This window comes from Coenobita brevimanus, chromosome 90, assembly GCF_032717465.1.
Source record: "Coenobita brevimanus isolate Jiangsu-jjx chromosome 90, ASM3271746v2, whole genome shotgun sequence".
Taxonomy (NCBI): domain Eukaryota; kingdom Metazoa; phylum Arthropoda; class Malacostraca; order Decapoda; family Coenobitidae; genus Coenobita; species Coenobita brevimanus.
This window is the reverse complement of record NC_137043.1, coordinates 37,856,446-37,877,622: the sequence shown is the minus strand read 5'-3', so window position 1 is coordinate 37,877,622 and position 21,177 is coordinate 37,856,446. Positions and strand designations below refer to the sequence as shown.

The 21,177-nt window shown below is 41.4% G+C and overlaps 1 protein-coding gene across 1 annotated transcript; it reads left to right on the top strand.

Annotated features, from left to right (window-relative positions):
* The first annotated feature begins 999 nt into the window (after positions 1 to 999).
* LOC145411712 (N-acetylgalactosaminyltransferase 6-like) lies at positions 1,000 to 17,909 on the top strand. Its single transcript, XM_080281730.1, has 13 exons — positions 1,000 to 1,077; positions 10,751 to 10,900; positions 11,276 to 11,366; positions 12,129 to 12,267; positions 12,995 to 13,161; positions 13,332 to 13,520; positions 13,689 to 13,866; positions 14,405 to 14,633; positions 15,158 to 15,235; positions 15,468 to 15,611; positions 16,136 to 16,261; positions 16,791 to 16,913; positions 17,561 to 17,909. Exons 2-13 carry the CDS (start codon positions 10,781 to 10,783, stop codon positions 17,735 to 17,737), a joined length of 1,761 nt encoding a protein of 586 aa, XP_080137856.1. The 5' UTR covers positions 1,000 to 1,077; positions 10,751 to 10,780; the 3' UTR covers positions 17,738 to 17,909.
* Positions 17,910 to 21,177: the final 3,268 nt, after the last annotated feature.

Below are 21,177 nucleotides of genomic sequence, written 5' to 3'. Positions count from 1 at the left end.
AGAAAGTGCATTTGTGATTATTAAGTATTTAGTAAAAACAGAAGTCGAAGGTGAAATGTGTACACTGTCAAAAGGAACTTTCAAGGGTCCACGGTTGTACAAAACCGCAAACTGTCCGAAGAAAACACCCAAAGGAACCTATATAAATGCCCAAATAAACCCTATTGAAGGAGGAACTATGGAAATTAACTTAAAAACCTGAATGAAGGAAAAAGCACCCAAATAAATAAAATTAAACAGAAATGAAGGACACAACATGCAAATAAACCTAAATAAATAACCAAACGGAGAAAAGATCCAGACGAAGCTAAACAGGCTAAATATCCAAATAAAACCATAGCAAGGCAAGGGAAACTGTAATGCTTTTAACAGTAAACCTCTATAAAAGAAATGGTGATTATACCCGAGTAGACTAACGAAAAAAAAAATCCAAGCTTCACTTTATGGATAGGCTAGATTATTATCCAGAACTGGACTAACGAAAAAAATAATCCAAGCTTCACTTTATGAATAAGCTAGATTATTGTCCAACACAGGTAAATGGTTAATGTTCAAAATCCACAGAATAAAACCAAGGCGAGTCAAGTCAGATTTAAAACTTGTCGACGGTGGTTTTCTTAATACTGGTTCACCATTATCGTAGTACTTCACACAACTGATAAAAAGCACCCACCTGCTGTTAAATCCAAGATTGTTATCAGTAAAGTGGACGGCTTCCAAGTACCCAAGGTTTGTTTATTATTGGTCACCAGGTATAATGGATACTTCGGCCTGTATACTATTTTTCCCAAACGGACTTGGCATTCATTCATTGTGTTAAAGACACCTTAGTTTAGGCTACTTCATCATTAATTTAAATAGGCCATTGTGATGAAGCATCAATAGATATACAATAACCAATATGCCATTAGATTATCCAAGAACGCCGAAACAGTGATTAGGCTGAAAAATCTAAACACAGGTCAGCTGTTCTGACAGACGAGATACGGGAAGCGCACGACGAGGACGAGCACGCAAGCCACCTGCTCCTCCCTATTTTCTGGCGCATATCCACCATCTGCGGCATATTTCGGCGAGGTGAGCATTTTCCTCTGGTTCTTGAATGTATATGTCATAATGCTAGTGGGTGAAGCGGTGTGAAATTGTGTTAGCTTGCGAAGATGGTAGTTTGTTTACGTGACGTCACAGATGCATTTCGGCGTCGTGAAATAGAATTTTTATTTTGACGGAATTTTCGATATATTCCACGTTTATGGCAAATTATGAGAGTGTCTGAGTGACATGATCCCCTGACGGTAAAAATTTTATTAATATCTTTGCCATACAGGTGCAGGTCTTCTAAATTTCATATTCAAATGTATTTTTCAGTGGTTGTTTAGCAAAGTTCGGATCGACTTTTGGTCTGATAAGAACTAGGGGCTTCCACCTTTAGATGTAGTGACAGTCCTAGACGGTTAAAAACACAGAGGGGGTCAGGGAGACTAAATTCCCAGTAAGGTTAAATTACGTCGACTGGATCGTCATTAAAAAAGATGCCGCGGACTATGCCGCTGACGTCCAGGCAGCTTCCTGAAATAGCCTAGATTATATTTGCTTTTTCTGTAGGCGTTTTGTAGTCTAAAGTCAACAAACAGTTATCTGTATTGCATATAGTACTATAATTACTTTCCATAAGAACGTGAGAATGTAAGACATGTGAAATTGCCACGCCCATGTAGTAAAGTTTTACCCACACTTTGGATGATACTGATTTATTAATGATATTTATTTGAACGTGCAGGCTTCTATATGTTTTGATAATAGGTGATGTAGACAAGGTTACCCAATGGTTATATTTTGCAGTCGTCAAGAGTAACTTCCGTAGATCACAGGTACCGGTATAGATTTACCTAGGTCAGGTCGTCAGGTCAGGTTCCTTTTATGATAGAACTCCTGTTGCTGTTTGCATGTGTGTGTGTGTGTGTGTGTGTGTGTGTGTGTGTGTGTGAGAGAGAGAGAGAGAGAGAGAGAGAGAGAGAGAGAGAGAGGAATGTAGGGAGGGAGAGAAAATGGTGGTAGGGATGATACTTATTACAGGCGAGTGAAAGCATTTGTCAAGGACGAGGGGGTGGAGTTGCAGATGCACGGACCATACATACCTTGAGAGAGAGAGAGAGAGAGAGAGAGAGAGAGAGAGAGAGAGAGAGAGAGAGAGAGAGAGAATATGAACTCCGGTAGCCTAACCTCGGGCCCCTACCCCTTCGGATTGGAAATAAGACATGAAACTGTTACCTTTACCGCCCTGTTTTACAATGTCACGTCCACCACACAACTGCCTACCTGTATCGTATATGGAGGCCCACCTTGATAATCTGGGTTTGGCTTTACGATCAGGCATACGATACATTCTCCTCTTCGTAACTGTACTCTGTTCACTTTAGCTATACCACTTACATTTCGTAGGGAAGGGGTTGAATTTTAAGACAGTGTGAGGATATGGTGTTAGGTTTCTGATACTTTGTGCTCTGTAATGGTTAGATACGCCTGCCCCACCAAACTGTCGTATTGAAGGCTTTAAAATAAATAAATGTGTGAATCTGGTGTTAAGGTGTTGAAAAAATAAATAAATGTGTGAATCTGGTGTTAAGGTGTTGATGTGTGGCTTAGTATGCTGTTTACCTATACCTGTGTGGCACCTGTCGCTGATGTGTTGATGACCACAGGTGTGTTTTGCGTCACGCCGTGTGCTCCTTCCCCAGTATTCTAGTCAGCTCCTCTTTAACTGTTCGTTTTTATCTCAGGTCTATCTGTATGTCTGTTATCTATCTGTCTATCTATCTATCCATCTGTCAGTCTGTCTGTATGTCTGTGTATGCCCTGTATCTCTGTCAGTCTGTCTGTATGTCTGTGTATGTCCTGTATCTCTGTCAGTCTGTTTATGTATCTATCTGTCTATTCCTAATCGTATTTATTATGGCACCCATGGTTTCTTAAGAAGCATTAAGAAACAATCTTACTTATATCTTAAAACCAATACACATTTTTGAGTATGGAAGGCATGTACCCTTAGGAGGTGTACATGTGTTTGACAACGTGGCATACAGGTGTGTGGGTGGGTGGGTGTACAGGTGTTTTGGCGTACACAAAAATAGTGAAGGAAGATTGGATGTGCTGTTGGCCTCATCCCCATACCTCTCTCTCTCTCTCTCTCCTTTTTATTTATTGATTTTTTATTCGCCTATCTCACCTCTATCGCTCCTCTTCCCTTCCTACTTTTCTCTCTCCTCTGCCCCTTTTCATTCTGATCGATTTTTCTCCACATTAAGATTTCTCTCCCAACTCCTCCTTTTCTCCCCATCTCTTTTTCTCTCTCCCTTCCCTCCCATCTCCTCTCTTCCTTCCCTTCATCTTTTCTCTCTTCGTATCCTCTCCCTCCTCTTCCTTGTTACCGACTTCTCCTGCATTTTTTTCCCCTCTTCCCTCTCCTCTTCCCCTCCTCTTCCTCTTGCCCCCTCCCCCTCTCCATCTCTTCCATCCGTTCTGTCTTTTTTTTTTTTTTTCAGTTTGCTATCGAGCTTTGGGAAATAAGCAAAAGGACAAAATTTCCCAAAAAAATTGAACGAACTTTAGTCACTCAGAAGAGATGATAGCAAAACCTGTACACTAAAACATATCCGCCTACACACACACACACACACACACACACACACACACACACACACACACACACACACACACACACACACACACACACACACACACACACACACACATCTATGACCTTCTGACCCCTCCCCCACTAGCCCACCCACCTCCCATCCTCATCCCGTACCATCCTCTTCCCTCCCTCCCAGTCCTACCTCTCCCTTCCCCTCCAACAACCCCCCCCCCCGTCTTCCTCGCCTATCTCCTTCCCTCACGTCAGTCCTCTTTCACTCACCTTCCCACTTCCTTCCCCTCCTTCCCCTTCGATTTCATTCCTCAATTCTTTCCCTGCCCTTCCCTCCCCTCCTCTCCTTCCCTCTCCCTCCCCTTCCCACTTCTTTCCCCTCTCCCCCTCTTCCCTTCTATTCCTCACTTTTTCATCCCCTTTCCTTTCCATCTCTGTCCCTCCCCTTCCCAATTCCTTTTTCTCACCCCTTCTCCCCTTCCATTCCTCACTTCTGTCTTCTCTTTCCTTCCCTTCCCCCTCCGCTCTCCCTCTCTACTCCCTCCGTCTCACACATATTTTTCACACTCCCTGCGATTCACTTCCCCGTCTCCCTTCCCCTCTCCCTTCTCCTTCTCCCTCCCCTCCCCCTCTTTCTATCCCCACCAACTTCTCTCCCTCCCTTTCCATGACCTTCCTCTTCCTCCCAGGCCTTTCCCACCCTCCCTCCCTCCTCCTACCCTTCCTTCCTTCCCCTCCCCCATCCTCTCGCACTCCCCGTCTGCCCTCTCTCCATCCGGCACTCTCCCACTCCCCACTCTCTCCCCATCCCCTTTCCCCTCCCCCCTCCCCCCCACTCCTCAGTCTCCCTCACACCATCTCTGTGAACGGTTCCCTGCCTCATCCCAGACGTGCTTGGAGGTGAGTGGAGAACAGTGCTGGTTCCCTGTTTGTGTGCCTTTAATTGGTTGTTAGCGGCTGTTAGGGATGTGACGTGGTTGTTAGGTGTGGTAGAGGTTGTTAGGAATTGGTAGGGGCTGTTAGGGATGTGGTAGGGGGTTGTTAGAGATATGGTGTGGTTGTTAGGGTGAGGTAGGGGTTGTTAGGGATGCGGTTAGAAATGTGCTAGTGATGTGACGAGGGTTAATGAATGGTTACTTGTTAGGGATGTGCTAGGGGTGTTAATGATATGGTAGTTGTAGACCAGAGTTTGTTGGCTCCCTACCTCAGATTGGTTGTAACGAGTTGTTAGGGATGTCTCTGGGCTGCTAGGATAGTTAATGGGTGTTATGGGTGTGGTAGGGGCTGTTAGGAATGTGGTAATGATTGTTAGGGATGCGGTAGTGATTGTTAGGACTGTGGTGGTAGTTTGACGAGTATTAGTTTGCTGTTTTTCTACCTCAAATGACTTGTTAGAGGCTGTTAGGGCTCTGTTAGAAGCTGTTGGCATTCGTTAGTGGTTTGAGGAGGATGTGTGAGAGTGGTTTCCTGTGTCCTAACCTCTAATTACTCGTAAAGGTTGTTAGGGATGTATTACAGACCATCAGGGATCTGTTAGGAGTAGTTAGGGAGCTGTTAATGGTTTGAAGAAGGTCACTTTAGCTTCAGTATATCTATCTGTCTGTCTGTCTGTCTGTCTGTCTGTCTGCCTGTCTGTCAATCTGTTTATCTGCTGTATATCTACCTATGTATCTGTCTATCTGTTTATTTATTTATCTTTATCAGTCTGTCTATATATACACCGTAATTATGTATGTGTGTAGATAGATGAATGAATAGATATAGATAGATAGATATCGTGTACGTGTTATCGGTAATGCAGTGATAAAAAGAGGAAAGATACCACAATAAAAAAGAAGAATTGCAACAAAAAATTATTCTAACGTCAAAAATTAAATTATGTGAGAAAAATATGTTGGAATTGGGTGACAAGTGAGAAATTACTACTAATAAATAAATAAAAAAAAATATGGCCGCTTCCCTTCATTAACTCCAGGTTTGAAAAGGTGAATAGAGGCGATGTGTACTGAGAGAGAGAGAAAGAGAGAGAGAGAGAGAGAGAGAGAGAGAGAGAGAGAGAGTGTGCATGCTTATCATTGTGTGTTTTGCCTGTGTGTGTGTGTGTGTGTGTGTGTGTGGAGAGAGAGAGAGAGAGAGAGAGAGAGAGAGAGAGAGAGAGAGAGAGAGAGAGATTTTGTGTATGCTTATCATTATGTGTGTTTTGATTGTGTGTGTGTGTGTGTGTGTGTGTGTGTGTGTGTGAGAGAGAGAGAGAGAGAGAGAGAGAGAGAGAGAGAGAGAGGGAAGGAGGGAGAAAGAGAGACACATTTGACCAAACATCACGTCTGCATCCAGTGCCTTTGCCTTTCGCTCATTCATGTGTGTTTTATTGCCTAATTGTTCTCAAGTTCTGCCATTTTTCTTCATGGTTCAGTCAGGTTCATAATGTTTCGTCCTTTGTGGCTAGTTTTTTCATATATTTCTTTAAATTTGTAAATGGTTTTGGTACTTATAGCTTCGTCTGGTGGTGGCCGTGGTGGTGGTGGTGGTAATAGTAGTAGTAGTAGTAGTGGTAGAAATAGAAGTAGTAGTAGTAGTGGTAGAAATAGGAGTAGCAGTAATAGTAGTAATAGTAGAAGTAGAAGCAGTAGTAGTAGTAGTAGTAGTGGTAGAAATAGAAGTAGTAGTAGTAGTGGTAGAAATAGAAGTAGTAATAGTAGAAGTAGAAGCAGCAGCAGTAGTAGTAGTAGTAGTAGCAGCAACCCCAGGCTTATCTGAACGTGAACTCTTCCATAGCCCACCATCCTCCTTTCGGGGGAGTAAATAAAGAGTTAAGGTTTAAGATTAAAGTAAGGAAGTAAAGAATAAAGAGTGAAAGATAAAGAAAAAAGGTATAATAAAATGAAGCAGAAATAAAGGGGAAAAAAATCGTCTTTACAGTGGGACTCAAGAGGAACAATAAAGCAAAATAAAGTCCAATAAAGCGTCATTACAGTGGGACCTAAAAGTGGTTCAAGGTAAAGCAAACATTTAGGCGGGAAAATTCCACTTGGTTTCCTTTTTTATGGCCAAAGTTGGAACACTCGGCACGGCTTGGCGCTGGTGGGGGGAAAAAAAGAAAAGAAAAAAGAAAAGAGAGAGAAAGTGAGAGGAAGAAACCAAAGACTTGATTCGGGATTTTGTTATGTAAAAAAGTGACATTAAAGATTGAAACTGAGAGAGAAAAAAAAAAGATAAATTGAAGGCTGGGGTTAGAAAAGATAAAAGGGAAAGAACCTGGTTAAGAGAGAGAGAGAGAGAGAGCAGTATCTGATGACAGGCAAAACGAAGGGGGAAAAAAAAAAGGTGCAAATTTTGACAAACAGGGAAAGAAAAGGAAGGAGTAAAAATTAAGAACGAAAAAAATAAATGAAGAGGCGAGAATGCATTTTTTAGCGCTGTAAAAAAAAAAAAAAAAAAAAAAAAAAAAAAAAAGCGAAATAATGCAAGAACTGATGTGGAAAAGAAATAAAAAAAAATGCTTCTGAAATCCAGGTGAAAGTTACGTAATGAAAACAGTAAACAAAAAAATCATAACATTACACAGCACAGCATTAGTCTTGTTAAATTTTGTGGTTTTGACGGTGTATAATTTACTTATAAATAGCTATGTTTTACACTAGTGGAAGGATATATTTGGGTGTGGGTGTGAATTAAATCTTTCCTAACCACGGGACACACACACACACACACACCTGCACTGGCGCACTAAAGAAGCGTGACCCCCAGCTCACCTGAGTCGCAGCCCCTTCACTGGGACGTTTTTTGTATGTTTACCAGCTTCAGACGATTTTATGCTAGTTAGGAAGGATCTGGAGTAGTAGTAGTAGTAGTAGTAGTAGTAGTAGTAGTAGTAGTAGTAGTAGAGAATAAAGAAGAAATACCGTAGTCTTTAACTTGGCACAGATTTTCGTCCCTTTGCAGCTTATTTCACGTAGGTTAGCGGCAGAATAAGGCAGTACTTGGCTGTGTATCTGTTCAATAGCACTTCTTCGTAACTAGCATCGATTTCGGTGTTAAAATCTTGTTACTACTCGATATTCAAGATGGAGAGATGGCAATTATGGGCCAAGTTAGAGTAAATGGGGTGTAGGGAGTGTCCTTAACCCCTTCAGTCCGATTTTCGAACTGGATTTTTTTTCTCTCTCTCTCTCGTTTCTGAGGCCCAGCAGTCCCCCGCGGAACAGATGCCGCTCACACCTTTTCATGTCACCACTCTGACTCTAATACCTACCATCCATACTGAATACGGTGTGATCAGGCACGTACCCAGGATTTTTTCATGGGGGGGGGAGGATAAGATACTGGCTTCCTTTACGTCGCTCTGTTGAATGGGTTAGTGAGTATTGTAACACCCGTGCTGGCGAGAGTGGGAATGGGATATTGTTTTGCTCGGTGTGTGTGTGTGTGTGTGTGTGTGTGTGTGTGTGTGTGTGTGTGTGTGTGTGTGTGTGTGTGTGTACGCGCTCACTCCGTACCGTGAAGGCTGACCACATCATTAATTTGTACGCCCCGCAGCCCCACATTGGTGCCGTTCATGACCGTTATAATGAACCCTCTCTGTGTGATGCTGTAGTGGTTGTAGTGTAGTAGCAGTAGTAATGGTGGTGGTGGTGGTGGTGGCAGTGGTAGTAGTGGTTGTTGTTTCCCCAGGTTCACCTTCAACTCACACCTCGCCTTCTTTCTCACATCTCCCCACCCGATCCCTCCTTTTCATCCTCGGTCTCCCCCTCCCACTCCTCCCTTCATCTCCGGTCTCCTCCTCCCCCTCTTCCCCATCCCTCCATTTCATCCACGGTCTCCCTATCCCCCTCCTCCCCTCCACCCCATCCCTCCATTTCAGCCTTGGTCTCACTTCTTTCCCTCCTCTCCTCCACCTCACTCACATACACTTTTCTAGTCAGTCTCTCATTTTTTGTATGTGAATATATGTGAATCCAGCATAACAATAAATTAAGATTATGATTCATCTCTTGCCAATCACTTTCAGTTCTCGGGACTTACCTGTATAAATAAAAAAGAAATAAAAAAAGAAAAATCTGATTGATGGCAAACAACTGAAGTGACCATACAGGTATGTGTTCCTTACAGTTTGTTAGTAAAATGTGGAGCTTCTCTCTCTCTCTCTCTCTCTCTCTCTCTCTCACACACACACACACACACACACACACACACACACACTGGTGCAGTGGTAACGTTCTCGCTTGCCAACTGGTGGACGGGAGTTCGCGCCTCGCTCGGGTTGCGAAAAGTTTCACTGACGAAGTGGGTGGTTACTGTCCCCCTTGAGCAAGGGGACGGGTGTGTGTGTGTGTGAAGGTCACAGCCTTGCCCTTAGATCGGACTATATGAGCTCTCAGCTCCCTTCCGGGAGGGTAAAAGCTGACGATCACGACATCAAGTGATCCTGACCGACCCGGTGCAGTGGTAACGCTCTCGCCTAGCATCTGCTAAGACGGGGGTTCGCGCCTTGCTCGGGATGCGAAAAAGTTTCACTGACAAAGCGGGTGGTCACTGTCCTCCTTGAGCAAGAGGATGGGTGTGTGCGTGTGTGAAGGTCAAGGCTTTGCCCTTAGATCGGACTATATGAGCTCTCAGCTCTCTTCCGGGAGGGTAAAATGCCGATGATCACAAAACCATCACGTGATCCTGACCGACCCGGTGAATTACACACACAGTCTCTCTCTCTCTCTCTCTCTCTCTCAACAAAGGCATTAGCCTATACTTCCTCCCACAACACACACATCCTCAATCATCCTATCCTGTCATGCATTACCACTACCTTTCTATGTCATCCTAGTAATAAAAAGCTTCTGTTTAATTTATTCTGTGCTCTAAGGTGTCATTGTTCCATCTAATTCTCTAGTATCATTCTCTTCTCACTTCCTTTTTTTTTTTTTTTGTCTGGCTTCCTCTCTTTCAGCTCCCTCTCTCTCTTCTCTAGTATCCTTGTCTTTTAGTTCCCTCTCTTTTCTCTTGTATCCTCTCTTTTAGTTCTCTCTCTTTTATCCAGTATCCCCACTTTCACCTCCCTCTCTTTTCTTTTGCATCTTCATTTTCAGCTCCCTCTCTTTTCTCTAGTATCCTTCTCTTTACTCCCTCACCCTCATTCCACACATTCTCAATTTCCTTGTTTTACTTCTCTCTCTCTCTCTCTCTCTCTCTCTCTCTTTCTTAACTTACATTTTAATCTTGACTGAAAAGGTTGCATAGTTTTTCATGTTCTGATTGTGTCTGGCTTTTACAAAACATGCATAAAGTACATGCATGCTGAGGTGAGGTGGAATGCTAGGGAGGAGGAGTAGGAGGGTTGGCAGGGGGAAGGGAAAGGAGGTTGGAGAGTGGACAGGGGAAGGGAGGGGAGATAGGAGGGTGGACAGGGGGATGTGAAGAGAGATAAGAGGGTTGGGAGGGGGACGGGAGGGGAGCTAGGAGGGTGGGGAGGGGGACGTGAGGGGAGGTAGGAGAGTGGGTAGGGAGGAGGGAGGGAGAGAAGCAGAGGGGCTAATAATTAAATTAATGGAAGGAGAGAGACAGACAGACAGACAGACAAAGAGAGAGAGAGAGAGAAGGAAATGAGTTATTCGCAGAAGTATTCCAGCCACCGGTGATATGTAGATGTGCAGGTGTGGTCGGCTATGCAGGTGTAGTGGAGACAGGAAATACTGGTTGCTGCATGGATAATGAGTAGTGGAAAAAGTATGGTGATCTCAGGGCAGATTGAGAGAGACTGTTAAAAAGAAATCAGATTTTTTTTTTTCTGTGACCCCTGGTTCATCTGAAACTTGAACCCAGTGGACCACAGGATTAAATTGCCCTCCTTCCACAGTCCATTATTCTCTTTTCAAGGGATAGGGAAGTAGTTAAGGGATGTTTGTATAACCAGGAAGTTGGGCGACCCAGTTATGTCTGTGGAAAACACACCAAGGCATCCCCTTCCAGCACCCTCTAGTCCTTGGTCCAATGTAATATAGACATTTATTTTAATACTTCACACTGGGGAGTGTATGTACTGTATATTGATGAATGTATAGATTGATTAATGTATGTTCTGCATTTATTATTATTTGTACTCTGTTCCAGGGCGGTTACATGTGCGTGTGGGGCTGAACGATGCGGTTGAGGCGAGTGTGGGCCCGACACAGGGAGAAGCTGGCCATAGGGGCACTGGCCGGGCTTATTCTGATTGTATTGGCTCCCCCTGGCCCTCTCCGGGACATCATCAGAAGGGAGGTGAGTTAAGAAGAGGGGTAAATTGGGAGAGAGGAATGAGTGGGGAGAGAGGGATGAGTGGAGAATGAGTGTGGATGATAAGACGGTGTTTTAGAATGATAGAAGTTAAGTGGGATGGTGACAGGGTCCTTGGTGGGATTTATGCTGATAGTGGAAGGTCCCCCAGGCCCATTCAAGGACATCATCAGGAGGGATTTGAGAGGGGCGAGAGAGGTGTGTGGAAAGGGTTTGTGTAACTGGAGCATTCCTTGGGATCACATTGATACAGTATTAGTTGTATTTTTAAAAAATGTATTTGTTTACTTTTCTGTATTTTGCTTCTTAAATTTACTGTGTGTACTGTGTGCCGTCACTAATAGAAGTATCATCCCACAGGAGGAAGGTGTCGTGAGGGTGAATGGGGTGCGGAAAAAAGATTACCACAACTACGAGTATCTGAAGAGGGAAGTGCTGCAGAAGGGGACAGGTGGGTGGGAGCACAAGGAAAGAGAGAGCAAGAGGCACTGGGGGAGGGAGAGGGAGTCAGTGTAGATAATGTAAGTAGAAGAACATCAGAACCTGAAGACACATAAAAAAAACAGGATAACTGCAGTAGGCTGAGTGAACCATAATAAGCTGGTTATGTGGATGGTTATGACTAGCTACTCTACAAGAGTAAGCGAGTGGTACTAATTAATGTAGGATGCAGGTGTGCATGTGGAAACAGGTGAGTGCAAAGAGAGGGGTAAGAAAGTCTTATGAAATATATCACTGTACTGACAAAAAATGAGGTGGTGGTGTGAGAGATGGCATGCAAGAGCGGGATGAGAGGTTAAAGAAAAAGAGGGAAGGAAAGGAGCAGTGGTAAGCAGAATAGTATCTACAGGATGCCACTTCTGTACCTTGATCACTGTGCAAGGAAACACTGAAACGAAAGTGAGAAATGTATGTGAGGACAATGTAGCCTGGAAGTAAGTCTGTCATGGTCATCTCCTGTCGAGGTATTCTCAGGAAGTCACAAGGCATTGGAGTTTATGATGATGATAAAATATGCTTGAATGTTAAATTTACAAATCTTAGCCTTCTGTTCACTATCATGTTTTATAATTTTGTTTACTTAAAAAAAAAGAAAAAAAAAAGAGATTTTTCACTCTGGTAAAAGTAGAGCAATTACTTTTGAAATTACTGTACTGTTTCACATACAGGGTAGTGTACCTGTATATTTCAGCAGTTTTTTTCATTTGCACAGGTGAGAATGGAGTGTCAGCATCCCTTCCTGCTGGATTGGACAGAGAAAAAGATGAACTCTACAAAGTGAATGGATTCAATGCCAGACTCTCGGATGAAATTGCCCTCAACCGCTCTCTCAAGGACATACGACATCCCAAGTAAGAAAAGTAGAGGGATTAAAGGAATGTGAGGAAGGGTGAGGAATAGAGAGAAGATTTTTTTAATTTTTATTATTTTTTTAATGTGTTTGACTCTGGGCCTAAGCTTCATAGCCTGTTACCAAGGCCCAGTAGTCCTCCAACGTCCATATACCTCCGCATGTCGCCACGTCAATGTTAACACCCTTCATCCATATTGAATACATGCTGGGGCTGTCTCGTACTTGACTGGTGTATTGGTAGTAGTGGGGATATTTTTACGACATGTTTGCAGGTCATCTGGTAGATCAGTAAAGTCTGCATTAATGAAATTCAAATTCTAAAAGTGTTTCATGCCCCAGTAGGGATTCGAACCTGGGTTCATTAGGACTGCAGGCCAGCTCTCTACTGATTCAACCAGAGAAAGAATTCTAAGGGAGGGATTACACAGAATGCATTTTGTTCAGTATTGTACTGTAGCATTAAAAAAAGAATCCTATTTTTTTCTTTTTTACTTATGCTGCTCATTCAGGAAGGTAATTTTAAAGTAAGATGAAACAAGCCCAACTGGTCACTTACAAAGTACAATACGGTAGCCTTCTTTTATGTGTACTGGTACATCCGTTACTTATTTTAATTATCACACTCAGAGAAAAGAATTACCTGCTTGTGGGAGATACTGTACTGTCTGTCCAAAGATGTAGTTTATCTTTTATCTGTACTTATGGTTTGTGAAATTTGTGTGCAGGTGTAAGGATCGGCTCTATGCAGCTGATCTCCCCACAGCAGCTGTGATTGTGCCCTTTCACAATGAGCACTGGACCACTCTCCTCCGCACTGCCATCTCTGCATACAACCGCTCTCCTCGGCACCTCTTGCGGGAGATCATACTGGTTGATGATGCCAGTACTAAGGGTGAGTCAGAATGTGCATAGTCAAGTATAAGGCTTCACTACCATACATTATGACACTCCCATGACAGGTGGCAAACACCTTCCCTTTTATGGGCAGTGAAGACACTTGATCTGTCAAGATGGGATTTACCAGTACCAAAATTAACCTAACATAGTCACGTATCCCCTCAGACTTCTTGGGCAAAAAACTGGATGACTACCTTGCCAAGCACCTGCCCATTGCCCGTGTGGTGCGTCTGCCTGACCGCTGGGGGCTGATCCGGGCTCGGCTGGAGGGTGCCAAACATGCCAAAGCTGATGTCCTCATCTTCCTCGACTCCCACACTGAGTGCACCACTAATTGGTTGCCTCCTTTGCTGGGTGAGATTAATGATATTTACATGTTATATTGTGTTTATATATCTTTATTTTTTTATTATTTTATTATGTGTCAAGGCTTGTATGACTCCTACACATCAGGTGGAGTAATATGGGATTCTTTGTTACAGTTATCAGTACACAGCACCGTTTTTCTCTATTGTCCAACAGATCCCATAGCAGCAAACTATAAGACTGCCGTGTGCCCGTTCATTGATGTGATAGACTATGAGACGTTTGAGTACCGTGCACAGGATGAGGGTCGTCGTGGTGCCTTTGATTGGGAGTTTTACTACAAGCGACTCCCGGTGCTGCCAGAGGATGAAAAGAACATGCCAGAGCCTTTCAAGTGAGATTCCACAAAATTTAACCTCATTAACCTGAGATTTTTCCAGAGTGGACAAACAAAGCAAAGGCAGATGAATTTCAGTGATAGGTAGTGGAGGCAATATGATTAACACATTGAGAGCAAATGTATTTGAATATTTATATGGTGTCAACATAACAATATTATTTATGGCAAGGTAAAGTCTCCTCCTCAATTCCACATTTACAGGCAGGCTTTGAGTTTCAGGCAATATCTTTATCTCCAGAAAGCTTATTCAGTATTTTCTTAGTTAATAAGATTCAGTAGTATATCTCCTATAAAGAGATCCATCCAGTCTTGTATTAACAAATTCATCACCACCTTCTTTCCAAAACTTGAAGGCTGCCTGTAAACCTGGAAATAGGAGGAGACTGTACAAAATGAACGAAGGAAGATTTATACCCAGAGTGTCCTTATGTGGGTATTACATCCATTTGAACAGTTCATGGTACCGTGACATCAAGGTAACAGTGCAAAGTATGGATAACTAACAATATCTACTTCAATTTCAACCCATCAGGAGCCCAGTGATGGCTGGTGGACTGTTTGCCATCAGCTCCAAGTTCTTCTGGGAGCTGGGGGGTTATGATCCTGGGCTGGACATCTGGGGTGGAGAGCAGTATGAGCTGTCCTTCAAGGTGTGGCAGTGTGGTGGCATCATGCTTGATGCTCCATGTTCCAGGATTGGCCATATATACCGCAAGTTTGCACCGTTCCCCAACCCTCGCAAGGACAATTTTGTTGCCAGAGTAAGACGTGGTGATTCGCATTAACTTCGAGGATAATAACATTTCACTTCTTAATTTTTGCTCTAATGCTTAGTCATCATCATCATCATCATCATCATCATCATCATCATCATCATCATCATCATCCAGACCTTGTTTCCCACCTTAGGGCAGGGTGAGGAATAGCAATGTGATCTTATTTGTCATAGTATCACTAACTCCCTCTGACTCTTTAGCTGAAATGTATTAAAGGTACTTTAGATTACATAATATTGTGTTCAACAGGCAGCCTTCATTACTAGTCTTGATGTTTTCCAAAATATTACAACTTTCTCCAAACAACTGGTGCTGTACATTGGGTGAAAGTGACAAGTTGGTATTATAGGTAGTAAAGGAGCTTTAATTGACAATCTTTTTGTAATTTACTGTGGACTTCATATCAGAAAGGGACAAAAAAAAATCCAGCTTATGACAAAGACTTACTGTTCTGTGTATGGAATACTTTTTGTATTTGGTGTATGTTTAATTTTTCCTGTTTGTTACAGAATTATCGGCGTGTGGCTGAGGTGTGGATGGATGAATACAAGCAGTACCTCTACTTAAGGCAACCTGGTTGGCTTCAGGTCAGTTTGATTGATCAATTTGTTATTGTATAACAATGTATACTGTACCTGTTAACTTGTGGTTTGTTAATACAGTACAGTAAAGTATGTACAGTAGCATCTTTTAACTTCCTGTTTTGTAGTATGTTTATAATTATTGCCTGTTACTCAATGTTGTTCAATTTTAGCTTCCTATTTTGTTGCATATATACAGTAATTACCTCCTGTTACTGTATGTTATCTGAATATTTAGGTTGACACTGGTGACCTGACAGAGCAGCGGGCAGTGAGGGAACGCAACCATTGCAAACCCTTCAAGTGGTTTATGGAGAATGTGGCCTTTGATCTGGTGAAGCACTACCCTCTCATTGAACCACCAGACTACTGCAATGGCACTGTGAGTCTGATGCCAATACTATCAGGATGGCAGCACTGTAGATATTGGGGTATATAATGCAGATCAAAGAAAGAAAAATAAAATGACAATAGGTACATTACATTACCATTCACTTATACATTGTGTTGTTAATTTTATTTTCTCATGTTTGTTGATCTTAAACTACATTGTATTCATAATATACCCATTGAATTAACATTTTTAACTGCTGCTTGTTCCTTTCTAGTCTAGTGGGTTACAGCATGCACTAGTGATTGAAAGATTGAGCTGTCAAGCCCACTCAAAGACCACTGGTTTACATTAGAAAGGGCAGCAGTTCACAAGGGGCTATATGCACCAAATAAAATTGTCTCTCAAAAGGGCAATGCTTTACCCTTGTATGCCATTACACTGCTGTAATTATTTCTTGTACATAGCATGTTAATTTGTAATGCCTGTGAGTCTGTTTGAAAGTGATTTATTATAATATTTGTACACTGTTGACTCATTCAAAAATCTCACTTACAAAATGTTTCATTCTGCAGATCCAGAGTGTGGCCGACCCCAAGTTGTGCATAGACTCCAAGATGAAGGGCCAGTTTGACCGCCTGGAATCACTGGGGGAGTGTGGCCCCAGCTCTCAGTTCCAGTTCCAGCTCACTGCTTACAAGGTATCAGTACAGTTCTTTGCAGTATCCTTGACCTTGTAGCTGTGCTGTACTTGTTGTTGTAGTCTCAGTCTTATGTGAATATTATGAACCCAATGAAAGGCAGGCTAAAGTTGCCCTGCTTCTGCAGTTCACCATTCTTCTTTCAGGGGATAAGAAGGGAGTTGGGGAATGTTTGTGTAACTGGGCAACCCCACCATCTGGTTATATTGGTGCCAACACATGAAGGCATCTCTTTCCAGCATCTGTAATGTACTTGAGTAGGTTAAATGAATACCCATGAACTATAATATTGGTCAGCTTTTATTACTACCCTTGACTGAAGGGAAGTCATTACGAGGTTCCCACCGTGAAAAACTTTATAAAGTATTCTTGCTGTATATAACTCCCTCTGCTTACCTCTCTCACCTCAGTGTATCCCATCTTATTTCTCAGTACCTGGCCTTTTATTTCAACCCTGAAATGTAGCGAAATAATTGCCATTCTTTCATCTCTACCAGCTGCAGCCCTCTCACTTTGGTTATTCCAACAGGACCTGCGTCCTCTTAAGAGTCATAACTGCTTTGATGTACCAGACCTGAAGGAAGAGAAGGCACCAGTTCTGCTTTTTGGGTGTCATAAAGGCCTTGGCAATCAGATGTGGAAGTATGACCCGGTAAGCATATATAGATAGTGTATAGTTTTTTAATTTAGTATTTGATTCCCTTCATAAAATCAGACATGCTTAAAAACAGTTGTTTTCTTGAAAGTATGGCTAAGTACTAGCATTATGTAGAGACATGTAAATTATATATTGGTGATTTTTAATGCAGCTGAAACAGAAGCTTTGCAGATTGGCACAGAGTTTTGTGGATGCTGTGAGTGCCATGTTTTGAGAGTAATTGTACAGTAGATGGGAACAGTGGTTGGGATGATGATAATGGCAGAATGATGAGTGAATGGATGCAAGACTCATGCCACTTGACATTGTGTTAATAATCCTCCTTCATGTATGCCTTTTTAGTTCTGTATCTATTTATTACAGGTATATTGTTAAGTGGGAACAAGGGTTGGGATGGTGCTGCTGCTGATGACTATACGGACATGTGGCTCATGTTTCTGGCACTGTGTTGATAGCTCTCCTATATTTATACTTTTTTTTTTTTTTCATACTGTGTCTGGATCCTACCCACACCATATATAATTTAGGAGGAAATAGGGTTATGATACACGCAATATGATGATGTTTTATGATGATGATAATGATGTTGATGCTGATGTTATTAATAATGTTGTTGACTGTGTTCTGTTTTACCCCCATAGGACAGCCAGCAACTGCTTTTTGGTCATTTCTCTGACCACTGCCTGGACTCAAGCACCAGCAGGAAGGAGGTGTACGTGGCGCGCTGTGACCGGTCATCCGCAACCCAGCGTTGGAAGTGGAGCTATGTCAACAAAGAGAGGCTGCTAAATTATGACTCCCTTGATCCCAAGCCTTAAATAGAACTTTACTTAGATATGTGTTACTTAATTCCAAAGTTGAAAAAGTGACTATACTCATTTACTCTAACTTGGCTAAGAATTACAATCTCCCCATCTTGAATGGTGAGTTGTAACAAGATTTTAATACTTTAATATGAGGTGAGATAAAGCAGTGTAATGAAAATGATGTTGAGCCAATGAGCTATGTGAAATAAGCTGCAAAATGATGAAACTCTAGGCCAAGTTAACATAAGCAGACAATGGTGGAAGCAGATTTACACTAACAAAAAGAATCTTGCTGAAGAGGTTAATGGAGGCTGTTTCTGATTTTCTTTATTTGAGAGATCTCATAAGGAAAAGAAATAATTGGCTGGTAGCATATATAAATAAGAATGAAATCAGCATACCTACTGGGTTAAATATAGCCTTAGATGCTCATTGTCTTTTACAGCTGTGATGTGATAGTGCTTGACAATCCTAGCTGTTTGGACTTAAGCCAGGTCTGTATCATCTTCCCTGTTAATGAACAGAATCTTAGAACATAGAGATTAAATTGCCATAACTCACTGAGAAATTGTAATGCTAGTGGTGTCAGGACATATAAGCTGACTTGTGATTATAATGTGATAGTGTGGGGCATTGAAATACTGTACAATGTTTCTCGTATTTAGGCATTTTCCCTGTTCAGTACAAGTGATCTTTGTATGATAGGTTCAGGTGTTAGAAATTTTCTAATTTTGTATTAAAAATGGCAATGTATCAGTAAACTAAATTCATTGTTCTAAAGTATTTTGTAACTTTGCCAATTTTTAAATTAATAATTTCTGTTTAACTACAGTACTATACCAGCAGCCTTTGATAAATCTGGTGGATTTAAATTTTAGAGTTACAGTATTTTGGACGTCGAAGCTTGCAGTGAGCATATATATGGTGTATATCATTGCCATCTAAGCTGTGTAACAGTGACTGCATATTATACTGCACAGTCATGCATATTTATACATTATGTACATTCCCAGTATGTCAGTGCATATGCTATTTAGAGTCTTCTTTTCACATGAAGCATTGGGTATTGTTAGTGAAATGAAAAGCTACTGTATGTACCAATGAAATGTAGCACTGCATGTGATATGATACTGACTTTTATTATATTTAAATGGTGTTTGTTTATAACCCCGTCCATGAAAGATATTATTCTTACACAGATTAAAATGATCTTAGAATAAAATACAGAGCTGTCCTTGACTGAAGGGGTTAAGGGTTTGATGGGTACATTAATGAAATATCGTGATAATCATGGTGTTATAAAAAGTACAGTAGGCAGGTTGATAAAATAAATTCTAAGTACTTTTATGACTGAATTAGTTAACCTCTTCCATACAATTATGTCTTTTTTTTTTTTTTTCTTAATTCTTTCCATCACCATTCTACTTTATTTAGTTTGATAGAAATATCTTGCAGTGAAGGAGTTGGACATGTCTCCACTAACCCCATCACTACAAGAGATCTCACAGAACTGAATAAAAATATATGGCAGCAGCAAGGAAAAATTAAAAATAAAATAATTGTATTGCAGGGGTTAAGTAACTGCTCTCTAAGTATGTCCAAAAGTGTCTCTGTAGAGACAGTGGAATTATTATCATTATTATTAATGTATTATTATTATTATTATTGACTCAATCAGATACGTTTATATGAAGCTACAGAATGCGGTGAAAGTTTTTGGCGTATCAGATGGAGCCAGGATTCTGGGGGCTTGAGTGATGTGTGAATGGAAGCATGGCCCATTGGATTGACCAAACTTAGGCTGTCTGGATGTTGCTACTCCTCACCCTGTCCTAGGGTGGGAACGGAGCTCCGGATGATGATGATGATTTATTTTTCTTAATGGCATCTGTGGTGAAAGGAAGTGAAGCTCATCTTACTGACCGAACTGAGAATGGAAAACCATGCTGTATATGTTGGTAGCCACTTGGTATCATTCCATTAATAGGACCAATTTGTTTTGGTAAAAGCGTTAGAATACCTTTACGATGTTTCACTTAATGTTGTTTCCTTTTGAGTAGCATTTTGCCAGCATACATCCGAGATTTTAAGTGAGAGTTGTGTGTATGTGAATCTTGTATGTCTATTCCCTGTCAATTCCCCTTTCTGTTGAAAATGAATTACCATGAAATTACTAGTTAAGTTGCATGAGATGCTCTGTTAACATATTTTGTGTAGCACTGTCAACTTTGAAAACTTGGATGTGTGGCTGGAGAGAGAAAGATAACATTGAGAACACAGTAGCTTATATTTTTTAAACCACAGCCAAACTGGGCTTAAAACTGTGCATTCCTATTATATTCCATAAATTTTAAGTGCAAAGAAGTATGATAGTTTATATTTTTAGGTGGGGAAAAAATGGTCAGGCTAATCAGGGCGCACCCAGGGGAGGGGGCCCTGGGCCCGGGTCCCCACTTTAGCTCTCTGGGTCCTTTAAAAATTTATACATATTTATTTCAATAACAGCAAAACATGAAAAATTGGCAAGTACAAACAAAGAGTAACACATGAGCGGTGGGTGTTAGAGCCGAAGTGGTGACATGTAGAGGTGCATGATATGTAGGAGGACTACTGGGCCTTGGGAGTGGGCTGTGAAGCCTATGCTCAGAGTTGAGCACATAAAAAAAAAAAAAAAAAAAAGCTCTCTGACTAAACCTGCATATGACTTCCCAGTAATTATCGGATTACCTGATCTCACCTCACTACGGGCCCCCCCTTAGAAAATTCCTGGGTGCGCCCCTGAGGCTAATGATGATGATACCATTGTACTGTATTTTTCTGACCTTCTTTGGAACTATTTTTGTAGGTGTTTACAGTTTGGCATAGCAAAGGTCATGTAATGTTGCCAGTGATGTTGTTGTTGTAGTGTTAGTTTTTGATACTTTTTGGATTGAACTGATTCATGCAATTTTTTTTTTTTTTTTTTTTTTTTTTTTTTTTAAGCACTTAAGCCTGAGTAAGTCATTTTTATTTTACTCTTGCTACTTCCAAATTGTAAGTTTAGGAAAGCCCTTTATTAGTAAATGAGGTAATGAAGGCTACAAATAATACATTGTTTTTGAAAAATCTCTCCTGAGCTGAATAAAATCTTTTGGAGGTAGAAAGAATTAAAAAAAAAATGTCCTTGGGCTTTAGGATTAAGCACTGATGACAGACTGCCTTAGTATGATATAGTAGTCCATCTCAGTATACCTTGGTTTGGGGGATGTATCATCTGTTAAAAATAACTTTTAAGGGAAAAAAATATCGGATTGTAATGAAACCCAGACGTCGTGACATCTCTGAGCTGAATGTGTATAGTTTTGTTTCAGTGATTCAGCTTTCATTATGTAGATACAGTTATGTTGGGCAGTGAGACGCTATTATTCTGCATCATTCAGAACTTGGACCATGATTCATGAACAAATTACGAT

Bases quoted from the DNA above. Each gene is read 5' to 3' on its own strand.
- LOC145411712 (XM_080281730.1), top strand. From the start codon at position 10,781: ATGCGGTTGAGGCGAGTGTGGGCCCGACACAGGGAGAAGCTGGCCATA. The intron at 11,367-12,128 runs GTGGGTGGGAGC...TCATTTGCACAG, and splicing joins AGTGCTGCAGAAGGGGACAG to GTGAGAATGGAGTGTCAGCA. The intron at 16,914-17,560 runs GTAAGCATATAT...TTACCCCCATAG, and splicing joins AGATGTGGAAGTATGACCCG to GACAGCCAGCAACTGCTTTT.